The sequence below is a fragment of the Astyanax mexicanus genome, chromosome 10 (genome assembly GCF_023375975.1).
Source record: "Astyanax mexicanus isolate ESR-SI-001 chromosome 10, AstMex3_surface, whole genome shotgun sequence".
Lineage (NCBI taxonomy): Eukaryota > Metazoa > Chordata > Actinopteri > Characiformes > Acestrorhamphidae > Astyanax > Astyanax mexicanus.
This window is the reverse complement of record NC_064417.1, coordinates 8,400,448-8,416,536: the sequence shown is the minus strand read 5'-3', so window position 1 is coordinate 8,416,536 and position 16,089 is coordinate 8,400,448. Positions and strand designations below refer to the sequence as shown.

The 16,089-nt window shown below is 35.5% G+C and overlaps 1 protein-coding gene across 2 annotated transcripts; it reads right to left on the bottom strand.

Annotated features, from left to right (window-relative positions):
* Positions 1–866: 866 nt before the first annotated feature.
* det1 (DET1 partner of COP1 E3 ubiquitin ligase) lies at positions 867–13,675 on the bottom strand. 2 transcript variants are annotated; one of them, XM_022662349.2, is made up of 7 exons: positions 13,595–13,675; positions 11,079–11,398; positions 9,854–10,309; positions 7,228–7,581; positions 5,083–5,273; positions 2,613–2,804; positions 867–1,405 (listed from the first exon to the last, which is right to left on the bottom strand). In XM_022662349.2, the coding sequence occupies exons 2-7, from the start codon at positions 11,373–11,375 to the stop codon at positions 1,216–1,218; spliced, it is 1,680 nt and encodes a 559-aa protein (XP_022518070.1). In that variant the 5' UTR covers positions 11,376–11,398; positions 13,595–13,675; the 3' UTR covers positions 867–1,215. The 2 variants fall into 2 exon arrangements, with proteins under 2 accessions (XP_022518070.1, XP_022518069.1); XM_022662348.2 differs by lacking the exon at positions 13,595–13,675 and adding an exon at positions 13,391–13,588.
* Positions 13,676–16,089: the final 2,414 nt, after the last annotated feature.

Sequence of the window (16,089 nt, the reverse complement as noted above, 5' to 3'; positions counted from 1 at the left end):
TAAAGCCTTGAGAGAAATGATTACGTTTACAGTAGTTGCACTTAGGGGTCTACTCACGAAAAAAAGAAAGAAAAAAGAAACCAAAGAAGCTTTCAGACTGAGGGGAGACTTGACTTTCTCCTTTTCTTCCCTTTTTCACAAGAGACAAAAAATATGGAAAAACAACCCCAAATACGTGTTTAGCTTCAGGTGTCCGTTTTATTTTATTCTTCATTTTTGTGTTGGCTGACAAAAATAAATAGGGAGACTGCATCTGTACGGACAAATCTGTCCTCCAATGACCAAAGTGGAAGCTAAAACAGATGGAGAACAGATTTTCTTCAACCTTTGCACCAGAACCATCAACACACACACGGCCCTGGTTTTCTCAGGGGAGATCCAGCTCCAGCATTTAGTAGAACCTGGTATAATGAATCAGTTCCACAATTAGTCCCTGTTATTATTGTGACATTAACAATGGTGACACAGATGGTAAGTGCTATGATACCACCTCCATTTTTGGTTAATGCTGGTCCACTATGTGGGATTCGGGCTGGTAATGGATTGTACCGGAGTTTATTTCATTAGGCTTTTTGAATGGGGGGGTGGACGGCTAAAAGGGGGCATCCGCAGACCCCAGCCTGGTGCAGCAATTTCAAAAATTGCACTGCATTTCGTGACTGAAGTATGAATTTCTTGTCCCTGTAGTCAGCATTCAAGAGAACAACAGTAGCATGTGACAAAATTGCTTTTAAAGAAGAAGAAGAAGAAGAAAAAAAAAAAGACGCTAAATATGGTATGATTTGTCATTTCAGCTCCAGTAATCCACCCACCCCCAGGTGGTAGAGTTAATGCAAACAAACAAACAAAAATAATCTGAGCACTGATTTAAATGTAAAACTCCTTAATGTGCTTTATTTACCATAAAATAATCCATAAAACAGTGAAATATAATACATCATCATTGTATCTGCAATAAATAAAGATTTAGTATAAAAGAGTTTATTTATAAAAAAGTAAAGATGTATTCCTCACAGCCTTTACAGTCCTGTTTTAAAATCCAGTAAGCACCTCGATCTCCTTGCCGAAGAGTATGGAGAAATTCACACATCACAGTCCAAAACCACCTGTTCTTTTCCACTCTGAAAACAAACTGTTTGAGGGCTGAAAACTGAAAAAAAAAATGTCCAAAATGCACACACACATACAGTCCATTTAGATACAGCATGCATGGTTTTATACACAACCGTGTCGCATATGGAAGTTGACGACATATTCAGCGTTTGTGCGCTGCACAGAAATCGCAAAAGGCTCAAAAGGATGGAATGTGAAAGCAACCAGTCTCCGGACAGCATGGTTTATCGGTCTGCCCAGCAGACCAGCCTGAATTTTAAATTTCAGCAAGCCGGAATCTCGCGCATAGAACCTGCAGACAGAGACAGACAGTCAGCAATGATAGAGTATTCAATCTGGAGCACTGTGTGTTAACAGAATAACTATGCACCAAAAGAATAGTTTGGTGATAAAAAAATATTTAACCAACTATATTTGTCCTGTATAACAATTAATGTTTATAGCTAACAATGTGTCAGTCATTAAACTCTACTGGAATCCAGTATGAATCAGCATGCAGCAAAGTGTAGTTTTATTAGTCTGGAAAAAAATTAATTTAATCCAGTATGAACTTGTTTGTGTTTGTGATACCAGATTTCAATCTAGTATACATTTCAGAGCACAGTTTCTATATTTAGACATAAATAAAAAAAATGAAAAGCTTTTTATTTAGTATTAATCAGCAATGTGTGTAGTTTTAACTGTTTTAAACTTTTATTTAATATTTCATGTGCTGTTTTTATAGCTGGGAAAAACATCTGGAATATACTGGATTTCAATCTAGTATGAATCTCAGATCACAGTTGCCATAGTCGGGCAGAAAAAAGTATGCAAAGCTTTTAATCCAGTATGAATCTGCAGTTTGCGCAATTGTTATAGTTAGAGGGGAATCATTACAGTTCATTTAAATCCAGCATGAATCTGCAGTGTGTGTACTTTTTTTATAGTCTCAGAAATAATTATAGAATGATTTTAACAGAGTATGAATCAGATTAGAGTAAATTTAACTGCGAGACAGGACAAAATGAGTAGTGCTATTTAAATCCAGTATGTATCAGCAATGTGTACAGTCAGGACAAGAATAATTGAAAAGTGAGTCAATCCAGTATGAAAACACATAGCGTTATTATTAGTGAGGCAGGAAAAAGTAAAGAATGTTTTGAATCCAGTATAAATCTGCAGGTTTTTTTATAGGCTGACCATAATGCATGCGGAGCAGTTCAAATGCAGAATGAATTAGCCATGTGAGCATTTTGTATTGTTTTTTTTTTTTTTTTTTTTACTTTGTGGACCAATTTAAATCCAGTATGAATCAACAGTGTGTCTAGTTTTTACTGACTGACTATAAAAATATGATAAAAAAAAAAAAAGAAAAATAATTAAAATGTGCAGTTTCCCTAAAAAAAAAAAAAAAAAAAAAAACAACAACAACAAAACATTATATAGTGACATAACTTCGGTATGAATCAGAAGTCTGTTTTTAGAACTATAAACCATATCAGAAGTCCCTCCAGTCTTACCGTATTGGATGGTCTCCACAGGTTTTGGGGCGCTCCATTACAGATACCCACTTATCATCATAGCTGAAAAGTGAGAGGTCCAAATAGGGGCTACTGCTGTATGACTGCGCACTTATGGGGAGTTGACCCAGCAGCCTCCGGACCGCTTCTGTGTGACCACCATACTTCGCATTTACTATAGTGTCTTTAAACCTGCAAAAACATAAAAAATATGAGAGAGAGAAAGAGAGAGAGGAGCTATGTTTAAATGTACAGAATCTTCAAATATCTGAATATTCAATAAACAAAAAAAAAAAAATCCTCAAACGTCCATATGTTAAATTGTACATTTTCCTTGGGCCATATGTTCTCCCAGGTTGGCTGAGCATACATCTGAATCATGAGGACCATACGGACGAAGTGCATTTTTCTCCACTTAATTAAGGCTCTAACTAAATCCTGTAACATATAGCATCCTGTTATCTCCTAACTAGGGTGGACAACAGCAAAATACAATGCAAAAACCTTAGTGATAGGGGTGTAAGAAAATATGTACACACTTGACTATCGCATTATTATGTTTAGCAGTACTGCATCAATTCCCAAAACTACAGCATGGATTTTATTTAAGGCACAAGCTATTTGCACACAGGTCTAAGTAAGAGTGTGTACGATTACAAAAAACCTTTATATGGAAGCCAATGTAATTTTTTTTCATGACCTAGAATGTCTTTTGATCCATTCGTTAAGACATTTCAGCACAATTTAAAGAACACCTGCCAGACTGAAATGATTGAGAAAATGAAAAAGAAAAAAAGGTTTTTGCATGACTTTGACAAAATTAGCAATTTACATTCAGAAAACTGGATTTCATTTTCACAATTTAGCAACTAGAATCTCTTTTCGCTTACTTACGCCTCAATATTAGATTAGTTTGAATACAATGGTCATTTTAAGCTCTTATTAAATACTTATTTAACCATATGATTAATCTTCTTTTTAAAATTCACAGAACTACACATTAACATATAAAAATCTGGATCTACCTAGTTAGATCTTTATCTTTACCAGCAAATAAGGTGTTTCCAGTCATTAGGGTGAACTGCAGTGCAAAGTGAGCTTGCTCATTCTAGCTGAGTTTGTCCAAAGTGATCTAACTTAAAGTGACAATACACAGTACAGACTGTGTTTTTGGTGAGAATGTGTAAATGCACTTAAGATAAAAAAAAAACGTACTTTTCAAACATCTGATGGAACTTTATAAATAAACATTAATCAAATCCTGCACTGTATTTCCTAGTGTCTTGAATTTGTGCTTTTATTTTCCCTCGCACTCAGTTGTAGACATGCACACTTGTTTTATTATTATTTTTTTTATTTATTATGGGGTTAAACTAGCCTCCCTGTTTTGTAAATGCTAAATGTACCTTTTAAACATCTCACTCACTGAACTGTATTCACAACTGACTGGATTTACAATCTGCTCACTTGCACTTTGCTTATTTGCACAGCTATACAGATGTTCCTCTGTAACTTCCTAAGCAATATTTAAGATAAACCTACCTCAGAAACATTCGGTTCTAATAATATATTCATATGTGTACAGTACAGATTTTATTTTATTTTATTTAGCTCTTAGCTCCTATCACTCTTCAGTGCTCTTTATTTCTGTAGAACTTTTAACTCTATTCTTATTCTATTTATTGTTTATTGTTCATTCTTTTGTAGTGTGATGTTTGTCTATAGTCTCTGTATTTGTTATGTGTCATACACGTGTTGCTCTCACCAAGACAAATTCCTTGTATATGTAACATACTTGGCGAAATAAAGTGATTCTGATTCTGATAAATTGACTTTAATCTTGTAATTCCACTGTTCAGACTAGTTAAAAACTTTTCTTCTACTAAGATTTTATGCAAATACAGCTCTGGAAAAAAATAAGAGACCACTTAAAAATGATGAGTTTCTTGCACAGGAGTGGCATAAAGTTATCCAAAAGCAGTGTGTAAGACTGGTGGAGGAGAGCATGCCAATATGCATGAAAACAATGATTAAAAAACAGGGTTATTCCACCAAATACTGATTTATGAACTCTTAAAACTTTATAAATATGAAATTGTTTTCTTTGCATTATTTGAGGTTTGAAAGCACTGCATCTTTTTTGATAATCTGACCATTTCTCATTTTCTGCAAATAAATGCTCTAAATTACAATTTGTTTTTTGGGAATTTCGGAGAAATGCTGTCCATAGTTTATAGAATAAAACAACAATGTTGCTTTTACTCAAACATATACCCATAAAAACTGATTCAGAAACTGAAGTGGTCTCTTAATTTTTTCCAGAGTTGTATATGGTGGTGTGTTTTTCTTAATAATTGTGTTTACTATATTGCAATATATCACAACAGACTTGATAAAACACCTTGATAAGCCTTATATCACCAGGCACCACACAACCCTACTCAAACAAACAAGAGCATGGCTGGAGTACCTGCGCTGGACCTGCCGGGCGAAGTTATTGCTGGATGCGGAGCAGGGGAACTGGACAGCCTCGCTGTGGAGCGTAGCGTTCCGGAAAAGGTCACAGAAATTCTCAAACAGCTCCAACAGCATGTCTGAAGTGTTTTCAAACACTGCAATCACCTCAGTGGTGACCATGTTGTACACAACGAAGAATGATGGCTATAAGGGGGGAGAGAGAGAGAGAGAGAGAGACAGAGAGAGAGAGAGAGAGAAAGAGAGATGTAACACAAAAGATAAATAAAGATAAATATAAATAAATATATAAATATAAATATTACAATTAGAGATGTATTAGAATAGGGATCATGCAAGTTGAAGACAATACAGACAACAGATTTTTAGTAAAGATTTCACTATAATGCATTAGAATTTTTTTGTGCATCATGAAATCTCAATACACCACATGCTTTGATTTCTTTTCTTTGGTGTAGATATGAATTATTTGTAAAAATGTTCGCACATCAATGGGGAAAAAATGCACTTTAATTCCATTAATTGTTATTAACATACTATTGAGAATCTAAAACCATAAATCTTTTTTCATTATATCTAAAATGTCCTTATTATTTCCATATTAATCAGATTTCTCAAATTTTTCCACTTTTCATCTTATGCTCAAATCAGAAAACGACAAATTGGACCAAATCTTTTTTCTAATCAAGATTATTTTACAAAGTGATGCATCCATCAAGCAAAAATGCATTTTTTTGTTACAAACAGCATCCATCTAATGAGTGCAACGCTACTGCTTGTATTTGCTGCGAGCCCTATGCTCAATCTCAGATGTTTCAGCACAGTGTTCTGTAAGCATCCTGGTAAATCACAGGTGTTCATCTAGTGGCTGACTAATCATAGGCATTTCCACAGAGCACTCTGTAACCACCCATTAAAATGTACTAACCACTGTTATATCGCTATAAATAATCCCAATTATCTTTTTACTGGTCAAAACCTCAGAGCTGATTCACCCACCTGCTTTTTAACCTGAATGTTAGTCATCAGTAGCCAGGACTGAATTCTAAAAGATTATACAGAGGTGATGTACCCTTAAGAAGGGGGTTGTTCATAGGTTTTTAACAGGGCTAAAAGGTACCAATCAAAATATGTAGAACTAGAAAACTTATAATAAAGAAATCTTTTCTCTATTATGGTGAAATTCTTGTTTGTTTTTTTTTAAGAACATTTAAAAAAAAATGGTCTGGCACAGCACTACAATGATTTTCTCAACCTTTTTTGCCCAAAACTAGGGCTGCAACAACTAATAAATTAAACTGATTAAAATGTATTATTATAATAGTTAGTAACTAACTTAATAATCAATTAGCTGGATCTTTGTTATTATACATGTAATTACAAGTTATAATACAGAAAAAAAGCTCTAGTCTGCCTGATCTAAACCACACTACACTATTATTATATATGAATGGTACTGTACATGTAACTGATTAGGGAAGCACCACATATTTGGCAACCAAATATATTAGTCATAAAAAAGTGTTTAATCAAATAAGTGAAAAGACAAATATTATTATTGCTGCCCCCTCTCAAGTCAGTACTGAATTCACAGTATAGTACCAGTATCAAAAATTTTAAAACTATACCCAGACCTAATAATGATAATAACATTTCTGTAACTGAACATTTCTGGTAATATTTCATAGTTGTAATAATGGTAGGTTGTATGTTTCTTTTTCCTTCTTTTTTTGACAATTACAACATTAAAAACAAAGACAAATTGGTTTATTAAATAAATAGCTAGGATTCTAGTTTTATGAATGTTTTTTTTCACCCTGTTATGGTTATTTTTGTAAAAAAAATAAATAAATATTAAAGTAATTTTTCTAGTTCATAACTCTGGAAGCAGTGGAACACATCTATTTATATGGTTATATTTATCATGACATTCTGATATATCTGAAATTAAATAAAACTGTGCACCTGAAAAACAGCAAAATTGAAATGCAAGGTTTTTGTGTGACAGCAACAATATCATGAACTGCAAAATCTTCAAGTAACTGAAAAATACGTTTTTGACTTTTTTACATAGAGAACAATACTGTAATAACAATAATAAACACACAAACAGACACACAACAGAATAGCTCAGCTCTACCTGGGAGGGGTCAGTCACCCTGAGTGTGACCACATCCTCGCTGGTGTACTTGATGAAAAGGTGATGCTCATCCAGAAGCTGCATTTTCCACATTCTCAGCTGCCGCAACTGATCAAAGAACTGGAAGAACCGGCGTTTGGCAGTAGCACTCCCGTCCTGCTCTGCTCGTCTCCACAGATACACCAGGAGTCTGTGTTTCAGAGAGTTGATGCTTTTCTCCTTGTAGAGCCGTGAGAAACCCGGCTGACCCTCTGCCTGGGCCTCAGAGTACACAGCTGAAAGGGTCAGAAGATCATCCTCGTAGCAGAAACGGCCGATGGTTCGGACGTCCAGGAAGGTTCCCTCTGGAGTCACCTACAAGAGAGCAAAGGATGAATACTTTATACAATATTGGTCAAATGTTTATAACATTGACACTACAGAACTTCATGTCCTGTGAATAACCCCAAATGGTGCAAAAGTATGCAGTTGAAAAGAATTTCGAGCAAAATCAAACAAAAATCTTGATGCACACAAACTCTGTCTGTATAAAAGCAGTGTTGAGACAGACTGTGTAACTGCATTTTCCTCTGCAGGATAGTGTTGTCACAAAAACAAAATTATAACTTAATGATACCTGCCTCTCAATTCCAATACTGAAACAATACCATGGAAAAAAACCTACCTAAAACATCAGAAAAATAATGGAACAATAGAAGATCCAAAATGAAACTAAACATTTTTAATTGATATTTTTTTAATAATAATAAAACCTTAAAAAAGATGAACACTTTAAAGTTTATTCTTCATTTCAAGTAAGAACATAATGCCTTGATGATTTTTTAAATATTAAACTCTGACTGTGAGCTGTGAGCTGTCTGAAAGAAGACAGAATGTGTTTGGATGCTTTGAAGAACTTACACAATAATGGCTTAAGTGAATCGGTTCACGAATCAATAGAAATCAATGATTCAAAACATTGTTTACAAGCCCATGTGTGAATATTAGGCTCTGAGCTTGTGTCTACAAACAGCTATAGGGAAACCCAGAGATGGCACAAAGCTCTCCTTACACACTGGATTATACTTCAGAAAGTGTGTTTGTGGCTGAAAACTGAGAAATAAAGCAGTAAATGAATACAAACAAACTAAAAAATAATAATAATTATTTGGAGGAGTGCTAATTATTGAGCTTTTCCTCAAAGAAATACTGAAGCGATGATACTGAAGTTTTTAGAAACTGTATGTTATATAAGGTTTATACTGATGTGTTTAGGTATTCTTGAGTTATTAAGCTGAGGAGAGGACAAGGTGTGATTTTGTGCCAAATGCAACATCTGGTTTCAACTGGGTTAAAAGTACCAGTACTAAATAAATGGGGTATTGTAACATTTTTAATGGCAAAGAATTGTGATATTTTCTAGTTTATCATAATACTGCACTATTTTCACATAACTGCTAGGGGTGTCACGATTCTCTAAATGCTCGATTCGATTTTATTTCTGATTTTAGGGTCACGATTCGATCCTCGATTTTTTTTTTTATAGCAGAGAGGCCTATGCCAGTTTTAGATTGGTCTATGGTCAGTCATTGGTTTGATTCATCAAATTTACAATATCTTATTTCAAAAGGTGGGCTTGATATAAGTGATGCAAAGTGATACAAGTGATCTGTAATACACCACATTAGGCACTAATGGTTAAATTTAAATAATTGAATTAAGATATAAATGTAATGCCATCTAGTGGCTTTTTTGGTACCAGCAGTGTGCATTATTAAAACAGCAATTGTGCAACATAAAATAAATAATAAAAAAATACAGGATGTATTTCACAATGTCTGCAAGACCAGTGTGCTGCGCCATTTGCGTAGCGTGCTGCGCCATTTGCGTAGCGTGCATATGCTTGCGTAGCTTAGAGGAAGGGATCGTCAATCATCTTTTTGACTTCGAGGCTCGAGACCATGACATACTTTTGATCGATTTCGATGAAATATAAAAAAAACGTGATACCCCTAACAACTGCACAATTAGATTACTCTTATAATGTCTATAAAAACATACAAAGAAGCACAGAGATTTCATTTTTGAGCTTAAACAGGGTTAAACAGCTTTTTCCTTTACAGACATTTTAAATAAAACCAGAGTGTGGCGAGTACAGTTTCCCACACCATCAACAAACTCTGGAAACTGAAGAGATCTGTTACAGGAAGAGGTCTGACCAACTCAAATTCACAACAGCATCAGAAGGCATTTTTCTGAGAGTCAACAGCTTGTGTGACTGACAGCTCCTACAACACCACCCTGTAGTTCAGCTTAACACATGTTTCAGTTTCAGCTTTGAGGAGAGGACTAGGAGCAGCAGGGTTGGCAAATGGTGCGACAGTAAAGGCACCGCACAGATAGGAAAAATCCTGTGCCATGCAGCACTGCAAGTGGAATACTGAAAAACATCTGGTGTTCTAAAACTTTTTAATGGTACTGTACATGTAACTGATATGCTTCATATGTGACTTATATGATATTTCTTCAGGCAAATGTCTAATTTTAATCAGTTTTCATTAAAATATATTTCAGTGCATCTCTATAATTTATATAAATAAATATCTAAATATATATGCATTCTTGTAAGTGTGTATAGATCACTCACCTGAAACACATGGATGGTCTGCTGCTGAACAGACAGGACAGCCAGTATGTTCCTGTACAGGTAGAGCCCCTGGTTGTGGGACAGGATGATCTTGTCACACTTGAAGGTGCGAGTGTCACAGAGGCGTCCTGTGTGCAGGTCTATGATATGGAGTGAATAATCCTCCAGAGGAGAACGTGGGTTTGGAGTCACAGACTCATTGTTTCTGTAAACCTCAAAGAAGTGCGGGTGCGGCTCCTCGGGCAGGTAGGCCGCAGATCCCACTATTACGTAACGACAGTCGTCCGTAAACAGGCTGCACTCTCGGTTCAGGTGTTCCCCATTCGAGGCCACGTTAGTGACGTGTAGGAGAGAGAAAAAACGCTCGAAGAGTCGGCCGCGGATGTTTAGAGAGCGCTGGTCGTTTCCGTTGGCCAAGGTTTCTCCTTCTTGACCCTGGAGAAGGTCTTCAGCAGCCTGGATGTATGAGCAAAAACAGGTTGTTAAATGTATATATGTAATATTTTACACTGCGTTTATAAAAACAATAGTGTCCCTAATACTTTCTTCTTCTTCTTCTTCTTCTTATTATTATTATTATTATTATTATTAATATAGATAGGATTTCTATTCAAGTATTATATAAAAAGTTTTCATGTTTGATAAAGGAAAAACATAATTGTAATTGTAATAGAAAATATAAAAAATATTTAAGTAAATCTGCTAATGTCAAGATATAATGAATAAAATCATTAAATTGTCCCTTTCCTGAACTTCATTTTATAATCAATATTTTCCTGGATACAAATCAAACAGTTAATTACCTCCAAACCTTTAGTTTCGTTATGTTTGTGTAGTTTTTACGTCCATTTTTAAACATGCAGAATTTGGGTTTGATTCCTGTTACTGATCTGGAATTATTAAGTGAAAACAGACAGCTTCCCCAAATGTCCTGTAGGCGATTTCAAAGCCCTCAAATTTTTAGAATGTAAGTAAGTTATTTTACTGCAGAGAAAAAGAGTTTACGGGACAAGGAATTTGTTCTAAAACAAGGATTTTTTTTTTTAGCTTGAATGAATATTTAGTTAATATTAAGTTTAGCTTTTCTCTCATAAGGCCAAAAAATGGAATAAATAATGGTCTTTACTCTGCATTACTGTATACCATTCTTGGCTTTATAAACATTATCATAGAATCATACTTTCTACATACTTTCACTTCTATACCAGTTATTGTCCCACCCTACCTGGCATCCCTGGTACTCGTATATCTCCAGGGAAGTCTGGTCTGAGGAGAAAGCAATGAAGCAGCGTCCATCCGGAGAGAACTTGCGCAGGAAGCATGGAGGCTTCTCCACATTTACCACAGTAAAATTGGGGAAAAGGTTCTGATGGAAGCACCGCACTCTGTACCAGTGTGCTCCAGGGCGGCCCGAGCAGATACGCCGGCGCTCCAGGCGATGGACAACATTCTGGTTCTGGATGCGTCGTGGTCGCAGGGTTGGGTAGTCGTCTTCAGCTGTCGGAGCACTGCAGGACGCCATCAGCGCCTACATTACAGTCAGTGCTGTGATAAAGGCAAATGACATGAGTAAAAAAGGTCACCACCTATATTTAAGTAAGTAATTAGGTAGGTGTATGGGCGAATATATTTAATCTGAAAACAAGTTATTTAACCCTAACAGATGCAGTGAGTGGCTTCTTATTTGTTAAACAACCATTCAGAAAGCTAGCATGGGCATATTCCAAGGCAACAATGGCAGAATTCATGGGGATCAGATTGTGAAAGAAACAACTAAAATTCTGTGTTTTTATTTTTTATTATTTAAAAATTTCTGCATTTTAGATTACTTCCGAAGTCATCCAAACTATAAACAAAAAACATATGGAATTATTTTGTGGAAAAAGTTTTAAACAATTCAGAACATGTTTTATATTTAAGATTCAGCTTTATGAGGAAGAGTGTCACCTGGAATGGCTTTAAGTTAACAGCTGTGCTGAACTTGAATGTCTTGCCTCTTAATGTGTTTAAGAACATCAATTGTAAAGTTGTGAAGAGGTAGAGTTGGTATACAGTGAATAGTCCTATTTGAGTAATGTTTTAATCCTAATTATGGCAAGAACCTGTCAACTAATTAAAGAAACAAATATTTTAAGAAATGAAGATTAGTCAATTGGGAAAAAATCAAGGACTTTGAAAGAATCCTCAAGTGCAGTTACAAAGACAATCAAAAACTTCATGATGATTCTGGCTCTCATCGGGACCACCCCAGTAAAAGAAGGGCAAGAGTTTCCTCTGTTGTACAGGTAGGGGTGGGCAATATTACATCGTATGCAATATATCGTGACACAGAAATATCGTGATACTAAAAATCCATATAGTGATAATAGAGATGTTCTGTCTTAAAAGTAGTCTATTATTTACTGTGAAGCTTTAGGTGTATTTATTGTATAAATGTTTTAGTTTGCAGTTTATATGCATGCACTAAATATTCTGCAATATTTTTTTGCTGCATTATATTATGTTATGCTATTAAAACATTATGATTATACTGTTATATTATTATAATACACTCCTGAAATGAATTGAATTATTTTTCTGTTTTCCTATATCGCCAAGTATATCTTATAGCAAAAATACCCTGAAATATCGTGATATTATTTTAGAGCCATATCTATGTACAGGATAAGTTCACCAGAGTTACCAGCCTCAGAAACTGCAAGTTAACAGCTCCCCAGGTAAGAGCAACTAAATGCTACACAGAGTATGTTGGTTAGTTTAACACATTTAAGTTACTACATGATTGCTTATGTGTTCCTTTATAGTCTGGATGACTTCAGTATTCATTTACGATGTAGGAAAAATAATAAAATACTAATTGAGAAAGCGAAAGTCCAAACTTTTTACTGGTACTGGAGAGTAAATTAGGAATAAAACCTCCAACAGTGTTTACAGTGTTTTTTCAGCTTCCTTTCATATGTAAGCAGAGCTTATTCCTGTATGTATTATAAAAATACCTAACTACTTAAACTAGAATCCAAACTAGCAATGAACGTGTAAAACAATGTACTGGATAAAGCTAATTCAGGCTCACAGTCCCCAGTAAAAGCAACAGTAGCAGTAACAGTTAGTGTTTTAATAAAAATAGATGTAACACAAAATATCTAAATAGTTCTATAAGCATTTCTGTATTTTAAGCAATGAAATCAATACACTCAGAAACCGCAGTAGACAAGAATATCCTAGTCGGCTAGCTTATGTTCTCTTTTACCAGCTTCTTATAAGAACTCTCCGTTCCACCTTAAATAATGCGCTGTGACAGACCGGCGCGTGTACAGACTCCGCGTTAAATCTGTTGCACCATTTAAGGTGGAACGGAAAATTCCAATAAAAAGCCAACTTCAGCTTCCTAAGCTAACAGCAGTTTTGACACAGACCTCACGTTTAAAGGCGTATTTTAAGCACCATATCACCCGTAGGTGTTTTTAATCCGTCACACTAGTTTATAAGCACTCGTGTTTTAATGTTTCTCGTTTAAACAAACTTAGGTTATCTTACTTTAATAGAGAATGCTCCGCAGTTCCGCGCTAACAGGTCGACTACTAATCAGCTTGGAGAAGAAACCCCCACACACAGCGCTGTATTCCAGTGTAGAGGCAGTGTGTGTGTGTGTTTTAGTGGGCGGTGTGAAGGCTGTGAATTAAAAGCTTTAGACTAAAAGTGCTGTTTAGTGTGTGTTAGCTTGTAGCTTAGTTAGCTTACCGGCGAAATAACAACGACCAACAGTGAAGAAACCAAGCTGGAGATTTTGAGCGCCACCACCAGACGCGGAGGAAAAATCAGATAAAGGCTGTGGAGAAAATCAACTATTCAGAAACTCTCAAATGCTGACTGTATCAAGCTTAATTCGAAAATAGAAAATTGGGTATAAAACTTAATCATTTTTTTTCCATTTAGTATAGAAAAAATAAAATGGATTTTTATCCAGTTTTCAATTATTTCGTTTTTTATTTCAGCCTTTCGCAAACAGAATTGCACTAAAAATTAAATGTTGAATCTATAGATTTTTAGATTTGTCCTTTTGTGTCCTGTAACACATATCTGATGTTTTAATCCAACTTGCAAAATGCAGAAATTGAAAAATCTGAAAATAAAGAAAAGATAAAATGATTTTTAATTTTTCCTAAAAAAGATTGCGAGGGGCAGAGATGAAAAAACAAAATTTGGAACAATAAATGAAAAATGATTTATCGTATACTGCACTACATTAAAAAAAAGAATAAAAAAAGACAAATTTTCTAATTTTTCATTTAGCTTCAAACGGTCGGAAAATTAAATTAATAAACATTACACTTACCATTTACACACTGTTGTTAGCATTTATTAAATTTGTGTAGCTACAGTACCAGTCAGAAGTTTGGACATACCTCTTCTCATTCAATGCTTTCTTTTTTTCTTTATTAAATTAATTTTCTTCATTAAATTAAAAAAAATACATAAAACAATTACAGAACACATGTGGAAATATTTAGTTAACTAAATCAAGAGTTTGGTCTCCACAAACCCCTGGTCTAAACCTGATCAACTGAGATGGTGATTTAGGATGAGCTGGAGCTTCACAGCATGAAGGAAAAGCAGCAGCTATTGTTCAGCACCTCCAGAAACTCCTTCCTTCAAGACGCTGAGAAAACTATTCCAGGTGACTCTTCCTCATGAAGACACTGAGATTAAAATACCAAGAATGTGCAAGATAAATGTGGTATATAAAACATAAAATATATTCTGGTTTATCTGGTAATCTCACGTGTAAAAAATACATTTATTCAGTTTTTTTAAGGGGCTGCAGAAAGAGAGGGAGTAGGCAGAGCAAACTTGTGGCACAGCAGAGAATTTTAGCTTTATAATTTTCTCATCCATATGTTTTTCTTTTTACTCAAACAACTAGTATGACTAATTTCTCACAGACATCTGTTTTGGAAGATAAAAAAAGCTTTCATACATGACATATATTTTCATGATAAAATGTATTTTTGAGAGTATACTGACTTTTGGAGGTTCCTCCTGGTGAAGGATCATGTGCTTTGTGACTCTGTGCTACTCTTCAGACGTTTAACATGCAAATTCTTACAACTCCAAGAGTGAACCTGGTTCATGGTGATGCTAGACACAAACACCACAAATTCTCTGCTATTTCTACCAATTTTAAGCTTTTTTTTCTTTTACATTGTGCATGCAGGGAATCGTGGAGAATTGTGGGTATACTAATCAAGGGCTGCATAAAGATACATCAGCTTTGCATGTTGGCTGCGTTGCTTATCTGTGTACAAAGAGTCCATCACTTTGGAATAGCCTACTATGATCTAGTCTAGGCTTCAGGGTGCTACTACTTTGTTCCTTTTAAGGTGGGTTTGTGAAAAATAAATAAAATAAATGAGCTTTGCTTTACTGTTTTACCACATCTGTTTATGGCTCACCCATGACATCACCCATATGGTAGTATCATGAGCCTTAGGGGGTGTTCAAGGTGTACAATGTGTCAGTATGATAGCAAACCCTACTGGAAAAACCAACTCATACCAGCTAAAGCTGGTCAAGCTGGTTGACCAGCTTTACCAGCTTAAGCTGTGTTTTGGAACCTGGTAACTGGTTTCTAGCTGGTAACTGGTTCATAGCTGGTCAGAACATCTAAAACCAGCTTGTAGCTGGTTTGCACAAGGTAACTGGTTTCTAGCTGGTAACTGGTTCATAGCTGGTCAGAACATCTAAAACCAGCTGGTAGCTGGTCTGTACCTGGTAACTGGTTTCTAGCTGGTAACTGGTGTATAGCTGGTCAGAACATCTAAAACCAGCTTGTAGCTGGTTTGCACCTGGTAACTGGTTTCTAGCTGGTAACTGGTGTATAGCTGGTCAGATCATCTAAAACCAGCTTGTAGCTGGTCTGTACCTGGTAACTGGTAGCTGGTTTTAGACGTTCTGACCAGCTATGAACCAGTTACCAGCTAGAAACCAGTTACCAGGTTCCAAAACACAGCTTAAGCTGGTAAAGCTGGTCAACCAGCTTGACCAGCTTTAGCTGGTATAAGCTGTTTTTTTCCAGTAGGGAAGACACACTGACATGCCCTAAATTAGGGCCCTTATGTGTAATACTGTGAAATATTTACTATTACATAAATGCAAGAATGTCAATAATGGCCTATTCTCCAAAAGTGGTTTGACTGCAATGTACTGTAGCTTTAGAATGAATGGCCTCTCTGTCA

Coding starts and splice junctions, on each gene's coding strand:
- det1 (XM_022662349.2), bottom strand. CDS start 11,375: ATGGCGTCCTGCAGTGCTCCGACAGCTGAAGACGACTACCCAACCCTG. Junction 10,310..11,078: donor ACGAGTACCAGGGATGCCAG/GTAGGGTGGGAC, acceptor TCATACATCCAG/GCTGCTGAAGACCTTCTCCA. Junction 5,274..7,227: donor GGGTGACTGACCCCTCCCAG/GTAGAGCTGAGC, acceptor CCCCCCTTATAG/CCATCATTCTTCGTTGTGTA.